Source organism: Lepidochelys kempii, chromosome 3 (genome assembly GCF_965140265.1).
Source record: "Lepidochelys kempii isolate rLepKem1 chromosome 3, rLepKem1.hap2, whole genome shotgun sequence".
NCBI classification, from domain to species: Eukaryota; Metazoa; Chordata; order Testudines; family Cheloniidae; genus Lepidochelys; species Lepidochelys kempii.
Window position 1 is genome coordinate 157,348,227 of NC_133258.1, and position 12,928 is coordinate 157,361,154.

At 46.3% G+C, this 12,928-nt stretch overlaps 1 protein-coding gene across 2 annotated transcripts in view; it reads right to left on the reverse strand.

The window, feature by feature from the left end:
• Window positions 1-316: 316 nt before the first annotated feature.
• STUM (stum, mechanosensory transduction mediator homolog) overlaps window positions 317-12,928 on the reverse strand; it is a 74,266-nt gene continuing 61,654 nt past the window's right edge. The window contains exon 3 of one of the 2 annotated variants that reach the window (XM_073338696.1): window positions 317-957. In XM_073338696.1, coding sequence (XP_073194797.1) covers window positions 917-957 — 41 coding nt within the window. In that variant the 3' untranslated portion in view covers window positions 317-916. Of the gene's footprint in view, window positions 958-5,531; window positions 5,715-12,928 lie in introns of those variants that run through there. The other variant, XM_073338697.1, reaches the window with a different exon arrangement.

A 12,928-nucleotide genomic window follows, 5' to 3' on the forward strand; every position in this document is an offset into this window, starting at 1 on the left:
CACCACTCTAGGCTTCAAAGGGTAGTTAATTTTCCATGCTCCAGTGAGTGGCCAAGACTGCTAACATGGTGTCCAGTTAGTGCCATCTGTTGCAGTGGTCTTTGAAATATGGGCACTTGACCCCTTGGAAGAGGATCAAGACCACTGTATCATGCAACACAGGCAACAAAACACACACAATAATTATATTAACTCCCACAGTATGGTGCTATTTATCCACAAGTCTCTTTCACTGGCGTTTTAGTCTCTGTAAAATACCAGTTTAAACCGGAAGCATTAGACAGCACAAACCTCACTCCACCCCCCCACCCCCCCGCACAAAGCACACGTCACACCATGGCGACCCAGTTCTTTGTAAGAACCAGTTTGTTACTGGCTCGTGGCAGGTCAAGTCTTTTCTCTTCTTTCAGCAGGTAGAAGCAGGCAGGGCATATTCACAGCCTGGGTCACCAGTAAAGTATGATTTAGAGCAGCCACAAGCAAAACGTCAGAGGATCTGCAACGACAGAGGTTCAGTGAGCATCATAAACACACACAGCAGAAGAGGCTGAGCTGAACCCCTGTTATCATGAAGCAGTCAAGAAAGGACTCTCAGGAAACAAGGTATCACTCAGCTTTGGCTTTTACATACTGGACATATATCTATAAATATCTCCTTCATCTTGATGTTCACCGCTGGGCTCCTTTAATGGTCAACTACAAGGAGGGCAAATGTCTCCAGCTGCTTCACACCCTGCAGCTGGAGAAAGCAGCATCCCCACTCTTCTCACCGCCAGCCCAAGTGCCATCTTCCACAGCAGCGTCTCATTCTACCAGTGTTTTCCTCCCTCCTCGGGATTGGCCGCCGATCACGACGTGCTGGCTGTGCCAGTCCTAACCCACGTCATGTTTGCCTCATCGCCGGTTCTAAAAGGGATCAGTGAAGGTCTCCATCTGCTGCTCTGCACCTCCGCTCCGCTGAACAGACGCACGCATTGGTTTAAAAAAAAAACAAAAAAAACAAAAGAAAAGAAAAATGAAAGTGGAAAGGTCCTTGTGCCCACAGCTGACGGACACACCACGTTCCGTGGAACACCCTTGTCCCAGCCATTACAGCTGCTGTGGGATCCCCTGTTCCTTGTAGCCTGTGGGGTGGGGTGGGAAGGGAACATGATTAAAATGTTGTTTCATGGCCCACAGCCTTGGTGAGCTGCAAACAAGCAATCAGCAATGGGTCAGGTTTAACAGGACCCATCCCACTGGTCAGCCAAGAAGTGGGGGAGAGAGAATTTTCTCTTTCATTTATTTCCCCTGTGCAAGGGCATGTGTAGTGGGGGACTTGTTTTGGGGTAATCATTGCTGACTTAGCCCATTTTGGGGTAGCTTGGTCATTGCCCTTTCTGATGCGCAGTTCTGACAGGAAATGGGCTCTGGGTTATAGCTTTTGCAGCCATATGTACAGTGGGGCTGGCTGGCAGGCATGGTTTGCAGGACGCAGAGCCAGCCGATTCAGAGTGCCTCTTAGGACATTGTGCAAAGTACACTGGGGAGCAGTGGCTGCAGCTCCCTCCCCTCGGGCTGGCCTCAGAGTGTTTGGGGGGCAGACAGGGCGAGGGCAACTGGCAATGCCCCCATCCTGCGCAGCCAGACTCCCCTTTGGGATGTGTTTTTATTATCCTTCAAATCTCCCCTTAAAACTCACCTCTGATGTGATGCCTACAAACACTTGACAGCAACCTGGGCAAGTGGCGTGCTGGGACTGCAGCTTATTGTTCTGACTGTAACCATCTCACGGTTACCTCATGCTCCCCCGTCTGCTTCTTGTATCCACCTGTTGCCTCAGCATAAACGTAGAGTGTACGCTCTTGGGGGGAGGGCCTGTCTTTTGTTAGCTGTGTGTACGGCACCTAGCACAGTGGGGTCCTGATTGGGGCCTGTAGGAGCTAGCACAGCACAGTAATAACAGAGCGCCTTGCTTCCCTGGCCTTGCCCACGTGCCATTGCACTCAGGGAGCACAAATGTTAACGTTCTGGCTGCCTTCTGCATGCCCTGCCCCCCACAACCTGCCCTTGTAACAGCAACCACACTGGCCCACAGGGTCCCTGTGTCCCTAACACAGATTTCCTCAGCCCTTCTGGTTCACAGGGGGCTCCCAAACATTTTCCCCAGATTCAGAGCATGTGGGTTTACGTCGCCATGAGCCTTGCTTTGAAATTGGGGAATCAAACCCATCCTACAGCCCCCAGCAAAGCTTAAGCAAAATGGCCCCATTTTGACTGGTTTCCATCCAAAGCCATAAATCAGCCCAGGTCTTGGTTGAAATTTGGCTCCAAGCAGCTTGCTGAATGGTCTGTGACTCTCTGGAAGGGAAGCAGAGGGCCTGCATCAAAAATGAAAAGAGGTGACTTTCCCCTGCTTTCACAATGAAGGATTTCCACAGCACTAGTTTTAATACAGCAATTTTTTCGGCAGGTTTCCCCTGCGGTGACAAGCATCATCCTAGGTATGGCTGTCCTGCTCCATCTGGAGGCATGTGTCCTGGGCGTCACAGGGCACACAACTTCCTGGAGGCAACATTTCTTCTGGCAGATGACTGGCTTTTTTGGTCTTCCCCACTGCTGGCTCTCTGTCTAACTGCACCTGCTGTGTTAGTAACTGTAGAGTCTGCAGTGGCAGGTCTGCCTTGAGAGATCCTGGAGAGACTGCAGAAGTGCATATGGGGCAGGGGTAATAATGGATGAGCCTATGGGGACAAAATTCAGTGATCCACACACCCCTTCCTGTAAATGTGAACTTTTCTGCCTACATTATTGAATGCATGTATATTATTTTTCAGGAGGAAGACAGAGTTAAGGGAATGAAAACGTCAATATTACTCCCAAGGCGTTTCAGCAGCTGCAGTATTCAGACACTGCTGGCTGGCTTAATAACTTTTGTGATACTTTCATCTGAGATGCTAAAGGAAAGTTTGCATGTTCTTTTATTTAAACTTGTATGAAGCTAGTGCTCACTAGTGCCTGCTAACAAGAACCATACAGGAGCTGTGTGCAATCTCCCTTAGACAGCTGCTCTTCCAGGCTTAGCTGAAATACCCCTGGCTTTTTCCAGGCATGGCCCTCTCTCATAGAGCTCCCCAGCAATGCCAGATTGGAGGGTGGTCTGGTGATGGGGACAAACATCCACTTGAGGTTAGGATGAGACCTAGGTTATGGGGCTAATAGGCCAGGATTGGAACACAAATCTCAGGCCCCCACCAGCGAGCTCATCCCTTCATGCTCCCTTCCTCGACATCCATGTTTCCGTGCTCTTGCTGAACTAGCACATCAGAATCTCATGCATTATAATCAGGGCACAGCTGTGCTGATGGATTTGTAAGCGTGCAAGGTGTTGGAGTGGAGAAATCAGTTGCACTGGGTGGCTTCTGGATTCTGATATAAGACAGAGGAGTAGGAAAGGCTTCTCTCATTACGTCCCAGGCCTTGCCCACCTTACTCAGATAAAGGTAACCAGTCACTGTTTGCTCATGTCATCATCAAGGAAGCAATGCACTAGTGGCTTTTCCCTATTGTGCTCGCAAATGGTCTATAGAAATGTAGGGGTCCAACCAGGGGACTTCAGTGCCCAGCTTTAGACACTCCAAGAGCTGGGACCCAATCCCCTATTCTTCCGTGCTTCTCGTCTTCTCTTCCACCTTTTTCCTGGGAACACAAGAACTGCCCTCCCAGATGGTGTCGTGGGTTCCTGTGTCTCATTCCCCTGGGAACACAGAATTTGCCCTCCTGGATGATGCCATTGACACGTGCTCATGAGCTTGGACCTTTGTAGCTATTTTTCAACACCTGGTGGTTGAGTTGGGCGTCTATTTGGGGCACAGTTGCAGGTAGAACTCCATTCCCCGTGACTACTCCCCAGATGGTTACGGTCAGGGGAGAGGGGCAGGAAAACCTCTCTCCACCTGTTTCTCATGATGGCACGTGACCATGGCGGTATTAGTTCTTTTAACTTTATCCAGGTGGTCACAAAGTCTTTACCAGAATTACCACCTGGCTTTTCCAATTGAGCCAATGGTTATTATAATGGCATCAGTGTGGAGCTCATCTATTTAAGAAAATAATTGTCCTTATCTGTGTCACCAGTAACAATGGAAATGTTTAAAATGAAACAATTAAAAATGCCGTTTCCTTTTCACCTCCCCCCCAGCTTGGGCAGTGAAACTAGACTGGTCAATATAACTTCTTGAATCTCAAGCAATTTTTAAATGTCCAACATTGCAGAGGAATATTTAAATCCTAAAACAGCTTTCCACTCTCATTTTCTTTACTCCACTGTTCGTAAAACCCTTTGAATACAAATGTGAATGAAAACTACTGGAAAGTGTCCCAATCTGTATCTTTGAGGAACTTTTATGACAAGTAATAGCCAGAGAGAGATATTTAAAAAACGAAACCCAATAGAAACATCCCTGCACATCAGAAAAATTCAGATCCAGGTGCAAATCATGGAGCCTGGGTCTATCTCAGGTAATAAAGCGATGCAAAGAAAAGAGATTGGCACTCTTTACTATTTCTGCGTCCATTTTCAGTTTTGTTCTACATGTTGTGTGGATAAATAGACACCAGAAATACATTCTGCTTTTCCAAACAGCACTTTCAAAGTACATAAGGAAGGTTTCCTCTGCATTTCTTAGCTAGAACATGGGAATTAGGTTTGAAGGCAAGATTAAAAGACAAAAAATCCTAAAAACTAAGGGCCTCTCTATGCACAGAAATTGCACTGATTTAACTTAAATCAGTTTAAAAACCAACTTAGTTAGACTAATACAAACTCCTTTGTGGATACTCTTGGTTATATCAGTTTAGCTTACACTTCTAAATTTACAGGTGCAAGGTAAACCAATATAAGGCCTGGTCTACCCTAGTATAATTATTTTGGTTAGGGGTGTGATTTTTTTTTTTAAGGAAGTAGTTATACCAGTAAAAACCCTAGGTTGTGTCTACATTCTGGAGACTATACTGGTATAGCTATGCTGCCATAGCCCAGTAGTGTACACACAGCCAGAGGTTCTTCTGTCAGTTCAGGAACACCACCTCCCTGAATGCAGTGATCTAGGTTAACAAAAACCCTCTTCTTTTTTTCACACCCCTGCCTGATATAGCTATGCCAATACAGAAGTTTTCAGCATGGACCTAGTGTGGAAGCAGTTATACCTATATAAAGTTGCCTTATATTGATATAGCTATTCCCCTTCCCATACAGAACTAGCAATCCTATTATAAAGCACCTTTATACCAATATAACTGCATCCACACTAGGGGGATTGTACCCCTTCACCATACCGGTATAGTTAAAGTGGTATAAGTTTCTAGTGTCGAGAGCTTTTAGGATTAAATTGAGTCACACACAAAACTGCACCGATTTAACTAAATCAATTTAACACCACACCTTTAAGTAAACTGAGACAGCTTTGTGTATAGACTGGGCCTATGAAAAAATGCACAGGGACAAACTCTCCCTCAGCTGTGCTTGTAGAGATCTCCTACTTAGGGGACTGGGAGCACACATGCAAAGTCAGATTTTGACTGAAAATGAGTAAAACACGCTGAACTGAATCCTAAGGTCTTTAACTGGGGCAAACATTCATTGATTTCAGTGGAAATTTGCCGGAGTAGGTAAAGCAGGATTTTAGTCACTGGAAGTTAAGAGAAGACTTAGAAGAAAAACTTACCTTGTGAAACTTTGAAGATGAACAAACAGAGGCAAAGGAAGCATAAAAGAAAGAGAGAAGAGAAAAATATAACAATACAGGTAACATCCAAAACTTATAAAGAACTAGAAAAGAATAAATAAATTGAGGCTACATAGTAAACAGAGAACAGCTCCACTACAATTAAACATTCACACACAGCTAACCAGGCTTTCTTTATTAATATCCATCAATTTCAAGAAGCTGATTTCATTTTGTGAAGGGGAAATCCCTACTTGCTCTTACATAACTGGACCTAGGCCAATAACAAACTTTGACACTTCATGATCAAAATTATTACCCCACAAAACCTACATTAGCAATGTAGCCATTTCATGTGTGTTGGTTAAGGGGAACTGTTGAAATTAGGGTATATAGGAAGCAGGACATTATCACACAGGAAGAGGTGTATCCTATTTGTTAGCATAGGGGACCGGAAACAAAAGTCCTGGGTTCTTTTGCTACTGATTTGATCTGTGCCCATGGATAAGTCACAGCAGCCACTCTGTGTCTCAGTTTCCCTGTTTATGAAATGGGGATAATGCCTACCTTTTGGTCAAGTGTTGCAATGGTTAGTTATAATGTTTGTAAAATGCTTTGAGATTCTTATCCTATTACAAAGTAGATCCGTATTGGGTCTGAAAGTGCAGAAAAGACTACTTTTACATACTTTTCTCTGGCAGAGGTGAAGTGCAGCTTTAGGGGGTAAAAAAAATAAATAGAGGTAAGCAATCACTTTCTCCTCCAAATTTCTTTCATCCCAGGAAGGCTTTCTCAGTCAAAGAATTGGTTCTGGCTTTGCTTTTATTGTGTGTTTTAGCAACACTTGCTACCCTCCCACCCAGCCACTGAAGTCTGGCTTGGCAGCTGCAGCATGAGGAAAAGAATGCTGGATATGCCTTTCTAAAGGCCCCTACAATCTAAAAGTACAGTAGCCACATTATCATTCTGTGCCGCTAGTAGGTTCTGAGCACTGTAATTAGCAAACGAGTGACAAGTGGACAGCATGATTACAGGTAATTTCTTATTACCAGTTGGTAATGAAGCCTTGACAGCCAGCATCATGACCTGTTAACCTTCTGAGATGTGACTGTGAGAGTCTGCTGTAGCCCATGAAAACCAAGTGTTCCTTGAACCCAGAGTACTTATGGCTGCAGTTATTTGTGGGCACAGACACACACATTGCAAGTAGAAAACAAGAGGCTAAGCTAGGGACTCTTTAAAAACCATACCCCTATATCAGATGGCTTATTTAAAGGGGAAAAGGTGTGAATTGACCCCTTTGCTCTGATATAATTTAAGTGGCTTTTATGGTCAGAGTCTCTGGTACGTCAGAGAGCAGGATTTTTTTTTTTTTGTAATGTGAATTCAGTGTTGTTGAGAGGCGCTAGATTGACAACCCTGTGGGCCAAAGGCTCAGGCAGGTAAAGCACAGTCAACAGGAGGGCAACCTTCTCCAGAAAATGCCTCATGTGTGACCTGAACAGACATCTCTGGCAGTGTGTGGCGAGCTTACTATCCAGGATCTGTCATTTTCTGTTGAGACCACTTACGTGGAGGGCCTTTCTGCTGCGGACACTTGTCTGCGGCCCTAGGACTTGGTCTGAGACTTAATCCCAGCTCATTTCACAGACAATGATGGTGAGGTGGTAAACAGTCTCAAGTAGGGTTCAACCTAGAGGTGAAAGGCTCCCCCACGACCATTACCAACCCCCGAGCCAGGCGGTCCCTTACTTCTACTATCCTCACTACCTAGATATGGTATTGATTATTTTGTAGATTGCTTTCAACAATTAGCATAATTTTTTTTACAATGAGGCACTGCTGAAGCAAATGGGTGAGCTTTTAAGAAGGGCAATTTTGTTCAAACTATCTGACACTCATTTGGCTAACATTTGGGATGGTGGGAACATACCCCAAGGACTGATTTATGTGGGAGTGGAGGGGGAACTCGCACAAAAACATGTGTCATTGGCCAGGTAACAAAAAATTAGCTCCATTTCACTGTAGCTCTTCGCAGCCTCCACATAGATGCAATCAAAGATTCACAGGCCTGGTCTACACTGGGGGTGGGGATTGATCTAAGATACGCAACTTCAGCTACGAGAATAGGGTAGCTGAAGTTGACGTATCTTAGATCGACTTAGAATCACTTACTTTGCGTCCTCGTGGTGCGGGATCGACGGCCACTGCTCCCCCATCGACTCCGCTTCCGCCTCTTGCAGCGGTGGAGTTCCGGAGTCGATGGCAGAGCGATCGAGGATCGATTTATCGCGTCTACACTAGATGCGATAAATCGATCCCCAATAGATTGATCACTACCCGCCAATCCGGCGGGTAGTGTAGACGTGGCTAGAGAGACTTTAGTCTCTAAACACTGCTCAGCAGCTAGCAGCTGGGGAGGGGCTGGGTGGTGATCATAAAGTCAGGAAGCTTTAGAGCAGAAGAGCGCTGCCGAGGGAGAGTCAGCAGTCACTCTCTGGGATTAGACATTAGGGAGGCCAAAGGGGAGAGCAAGTCCTGGGATCCTTGCCTAAGTGCAAGAGGCTGTCAAATGGCCACAGGTGACACAGAAGAGGAATTGGAGAGGAGCTGGCTCTGGTGGGAAGCCCTGACGAAAGGGCAGGAACTGGACTTTCAGGGAGAGGGATGCATCTAGTTGAGAGGGATGTACAGTCAAGCCCAAGGAGGGAGGAAGTGGGTTTTTGTTTATACTTTTATGTTGGGACTTTGTTAGGGGATTCGGGGTGGGAGGCGCACCTGAGAGTCCTGCCCCCTGAAACAAGGTTGAATCTAGAGAAGTTGCGGGAGGGGTGAGAAGGCCTGAGAAAGGCTGGGTAGGAAGAAGCCCCGGGAAACAGCAACAAGGATAGGACGGAGCAGCCCTTGGACGCTGGTTATAGGGTCCCTGGGCTGATACCTGGTGCAGAATGGAAGGCCTAGGTTCCCCTGCCAGCCAGCAGAGAAGATGGTGTGAAACCCCTGAGAAGGGCATAACGACCAACAAAGAGCTCTGCGAGGGTGTGATGACAAAAAGGTCTGGAGTTGGGGCCAAAGACCTTTGGGTGAGGATGTTTGGATCCTTTATTTGCTGGACATTCTGTTACCCTGGAAGGATTAAATTAAATTGTGCCCTGGCCAGGGGGCTGAATTACAGGAACAGAGATCACTGCAGTGCCAGAGTGACTGGCGGCAGGGAGCACTAGATCGGGAGAGAGCTACTCTGCCACACCTGACCACAAGGAGGCACTCTGGTGACGAGTCCCCCACCTCTACTGCCAGTGAGCTCTTTTTGCTTTCAGGCCCCAAATGAAACAAGAAGCTGTTTCAAAAGCCATATATAGTTGGTTAGAGAAGATATCTGTTTGGTAGCTAATGAGGCCAGCTGGCAATTCATTTACATTAGGAAAGAGATGGGAAATGTCCCTTAAAATTGGACAGTCAAAAACTAATTACCTGTGATAATAAAACTGAGTTCAATTATTGTTTCTCCTAGGGTGGATCCCTGACAAAAGGGCAATGTGCGAAATACTAGAGCATCCTCCAAGCCCTCTTCATTGAACTGTCTCAACCCATACCCTTTATCTTAGTGAGCTGAAGAGATCTGGGCAACAGGCAAACTCAGTAAAGATTCCAGCAACAATTCCCATACAAAATGTTAGAGTCTACCAGGCTCTTACCGCGAGAGACTTTGCAAAGTGACCTTAACCTAAGCTTCTCTCTCTAGGAGTTTACACACAGGATTTATAGCTTCACCCACACTCTCGGGGTTCTTGAGGAATCTTTGCAGGTATATAGAGAAGAGACATCAGCATCTCATTTTAAGTACATAGCTCTCATGAGAAAGGTAGCTGCTCTTCTGGCTCCTTTCCAGGGTCAGCAGTAAGCATAAACTGCCTAATCCGTCCCTCAAATAAGACTGGGACTGATGTAGTCAATAACTCACCAGACCACTTTCTAGTAATTAAGTTTAGCAGAGCTGTAGTGGGGTTCAGAGCTGGAATCTCAGAGCTATTGATCAGGACTGAGGTACATTGGCTATAGGGTGGCTCAGAAGTAGGTCTGGGTGAATAACTGATTTTTCAGTTCATTGACCATTCAGAAACATTGGGGCGGGGGGGGGGAATGTGGTTGGAGTCAAACCAAATCTAAAAATTCCAAAGAGTTTTGGTGAGTCCAAAAAGTCCATTTTGCGTTGAACACAACGTGGTGTTTGATGCAAAATGTTTTGTTTCTGGGCATCTTTAAAGGGGCAAATTCACAAAATGGCCAGAGGAGGAGGTAGGGCTGTCACTGCCATCCTTATAATGTTTTGTACAGTGGTGTGGTTAGGACACTCAAATGGGATGTGGGAGATCCAAGTTGGAATCCCCTCTCTGGTGCAGCTCTCCCTGGTCAGGTAAGTACCCTAATCAGCAGCCTGTAGGCTAGTCTGTGATGGCCCTTCCTTGCTCAAACCACCTGGCTACAAGCCGGGCACTACCTCTTCCTCCAGCCATTTCGTAAGAGTAGCCTGAAAAAAGATGTATTGCCAAAACTATTTGGCAAATTCATGTCGAACTTGTAAAATGGGGGTGGGTCAGCCAAAGCTGACCAATGAACTATTTGTCTGAAAAAATGTGCCCAGTTCTACTCAGGCCCAGAGCGGCAGGGGGAGTCACTGTTTAGCATACAACCGCAACTACAAAGCTACCATTAGGTGGCCAAAGCATTTTTCAGCACACAGTGCCCCACACCTGCATCTAGCCAGTAAAACTGGCTCTTGACCCTCACACACAAAAACCAAAAGCAAAATGGTGGCCCAAACCAAGGACCTAGGACTCTCCCTCTTCCTGGCCCCTTTTTTCATTGCTGGCCCCATTACCCTTAGATATGATGCACTTTCTGATGCCTTTGCCCCTTCCCCCCAAAAACTCGCTATGATCCATATAATGGCACATCTATAGGTCCTTATGCCAGCTCGGGGGCTAACCCAAGCTCCAGCTGCCAGATTGTCACTAGTTGTTGTCACGCGTATTTCCTTGGAGAATAAAATGTCCTTTTGACATTTCTCGCCCTCCCTGTGCAGAACAAACAGAGCAGCGCTCGCTAAATCCTGTTGTTATGTTCTGGCACCTCTTGGCCTGAACTTAATCACCCCCCATCCTTCTCCTTGGCAGATGTGTGTTGCTCTTGGAAATGGTATCTGCCAGCTTTCAAATTCATCAGTGGTAACTACACTGACAACAGGAGGCACTTGTGACAGATACTTCCCAGCTGCACCTTCCTTTCTAGCAACCAGGCTGGAAAATTACTCAGAGCCTTTCTGCCTGCTGCCCAGATGATTGGCACTGCATTATCCACTCACCAATAGGGACTCAGGGCTCATCTTCACTACGGGGTTATAGCTCTACAGCTGCAGTGACAGAACTATGCCACTGTAACCCCGCAGTGCAGACGCGTCCTACAGCAATGGAAGGGGGTTTTCCATCGCTATAGGAACTCCACCTCCCTGAACAGCAGTAGATAGGTTGACAGAGGCATTCTTCCATTGACCTAGCTGTGTCTACCCCAGGGATTAGGCTGGCATAGCTACAGTAAATTAGAGAGGCATAGTTGGGCCGTGGCCAGATCCTAGACTATGGGAAAAGGTGCTTTTTTGATGAAGTTAGTTCAACTGATCTAGTTTAACTTGATTGAAAACTCCACTTAGCACCAGTATTAGACATAGTTTAACACCTTTAGCTTGATTTTTAGCAGGTCAAGTTATAGCCTAGGTTGAAAATAAAGAGATAATACATGGTTAGCTAACTGGACGTTCTAATTCGTTTTCTTTGGGCTATGTCTACACTACAAACTTTGGTCAATGCAAGTGACATCATCATGCAGCTGCCAAAGTTTGTATATCACTCAGGTGCATGCATAATTTGCTTCTTGCATCGACACTGTGCCAACTCACCAGGAGTGCTTGCGTCAAGGCAAAGTGCAGTGCGTCACCAGTAGGTATCGCAGTGTGCCATGCACTACCATCTGGTGCAATACTTTTAGGGAAATTTTCACAGTGTGTTGTAGGGTGGAAATGACTCATCCATGGATCTCTGGGAGATAGAGGTCAAGTTCCCAGCATTCAACTTCCTTCATCCCATGATGCCATACATATCCCATCATTTTTGTGCCTTTTAAAAAAAATCCTGCAAACCCATCAAGCAGTTTTTGGAGTCCGTCATCTCGGATGGAGCCTGCAGAGCTCTGCACTATTCTCACGAACATTGCAAGTGCAGGAGGCATGAACCTCCTGTATTTGCAGCCCTACAGTAAGTACCGCAGCAACAGAGGACACGATTTCTTCGAGGACAGTTTGCTAAGGGACATAGCAAAAGCCAATAGAAGGTTGTTGGTGGCATTAATGGAGCAGCTGCTGATGGTGTAACACCACTTCTGGGCCTGAGAAATGAGTACGGACTGGGGGGAATGCATTGTAATGCAGGTTTGGGTCGACAAGCAGTGGTTGCAGAACTTTCAGACATGAAAGGCCATTTTCCTAGATCTGGGCCGAGCTTGCTCCAGCCCTCCAGCGCAGGGACACCAGAATGAGAGCTGCACTGACAGTGGAGAAGCAAGTGGCCATCTAACTCCAGAATCTTGCAATGTCAGATTGCTGCCAGTCAGTGAGAAATCATTTTCATTTTGAAGCTGGAAAATTCACAGTGGCGGCCGTCATCATGATTAATTATGGTGTAGGGCCATTAATCATATCCAGCTATGCAGGACCAGGACTCTCAGCAATGAGCAGGACATAATGGATGGATTTGCTGGAATGGGGTTCCTGAACTGGTGTGGGGCAGTAGACAGCACACATACCCCTATTTTGGCACTAGCCCACCTGGCCATAGAGTTCATCAACAGAAAAGGCTATTTTTCTATGGTTGTGCAAGCATTGGTGGATCACCAGAGATGCTTCTCCACAAGCAGTGTGGGCTGGTCAGGGAAGGTGCATGATGCTCGCATCTTTAAGAAAACTGGACTGTTCAGAAAGCTCCAACCATGGTCATTCTTTCCTGACTGGTGGATTACCACTGACAATATCGAAATGCCTATAGTGATTGTGGGGAACCCACCCTGCCCCTGGCTCATGAAGCCGTACACCAGCCACTTGACAAGGAAAGATTCAGCTCCCTGCTCAGCAAGTGCACAATGACAGTTGAATGTGCTTTTAGTAGCCTGCA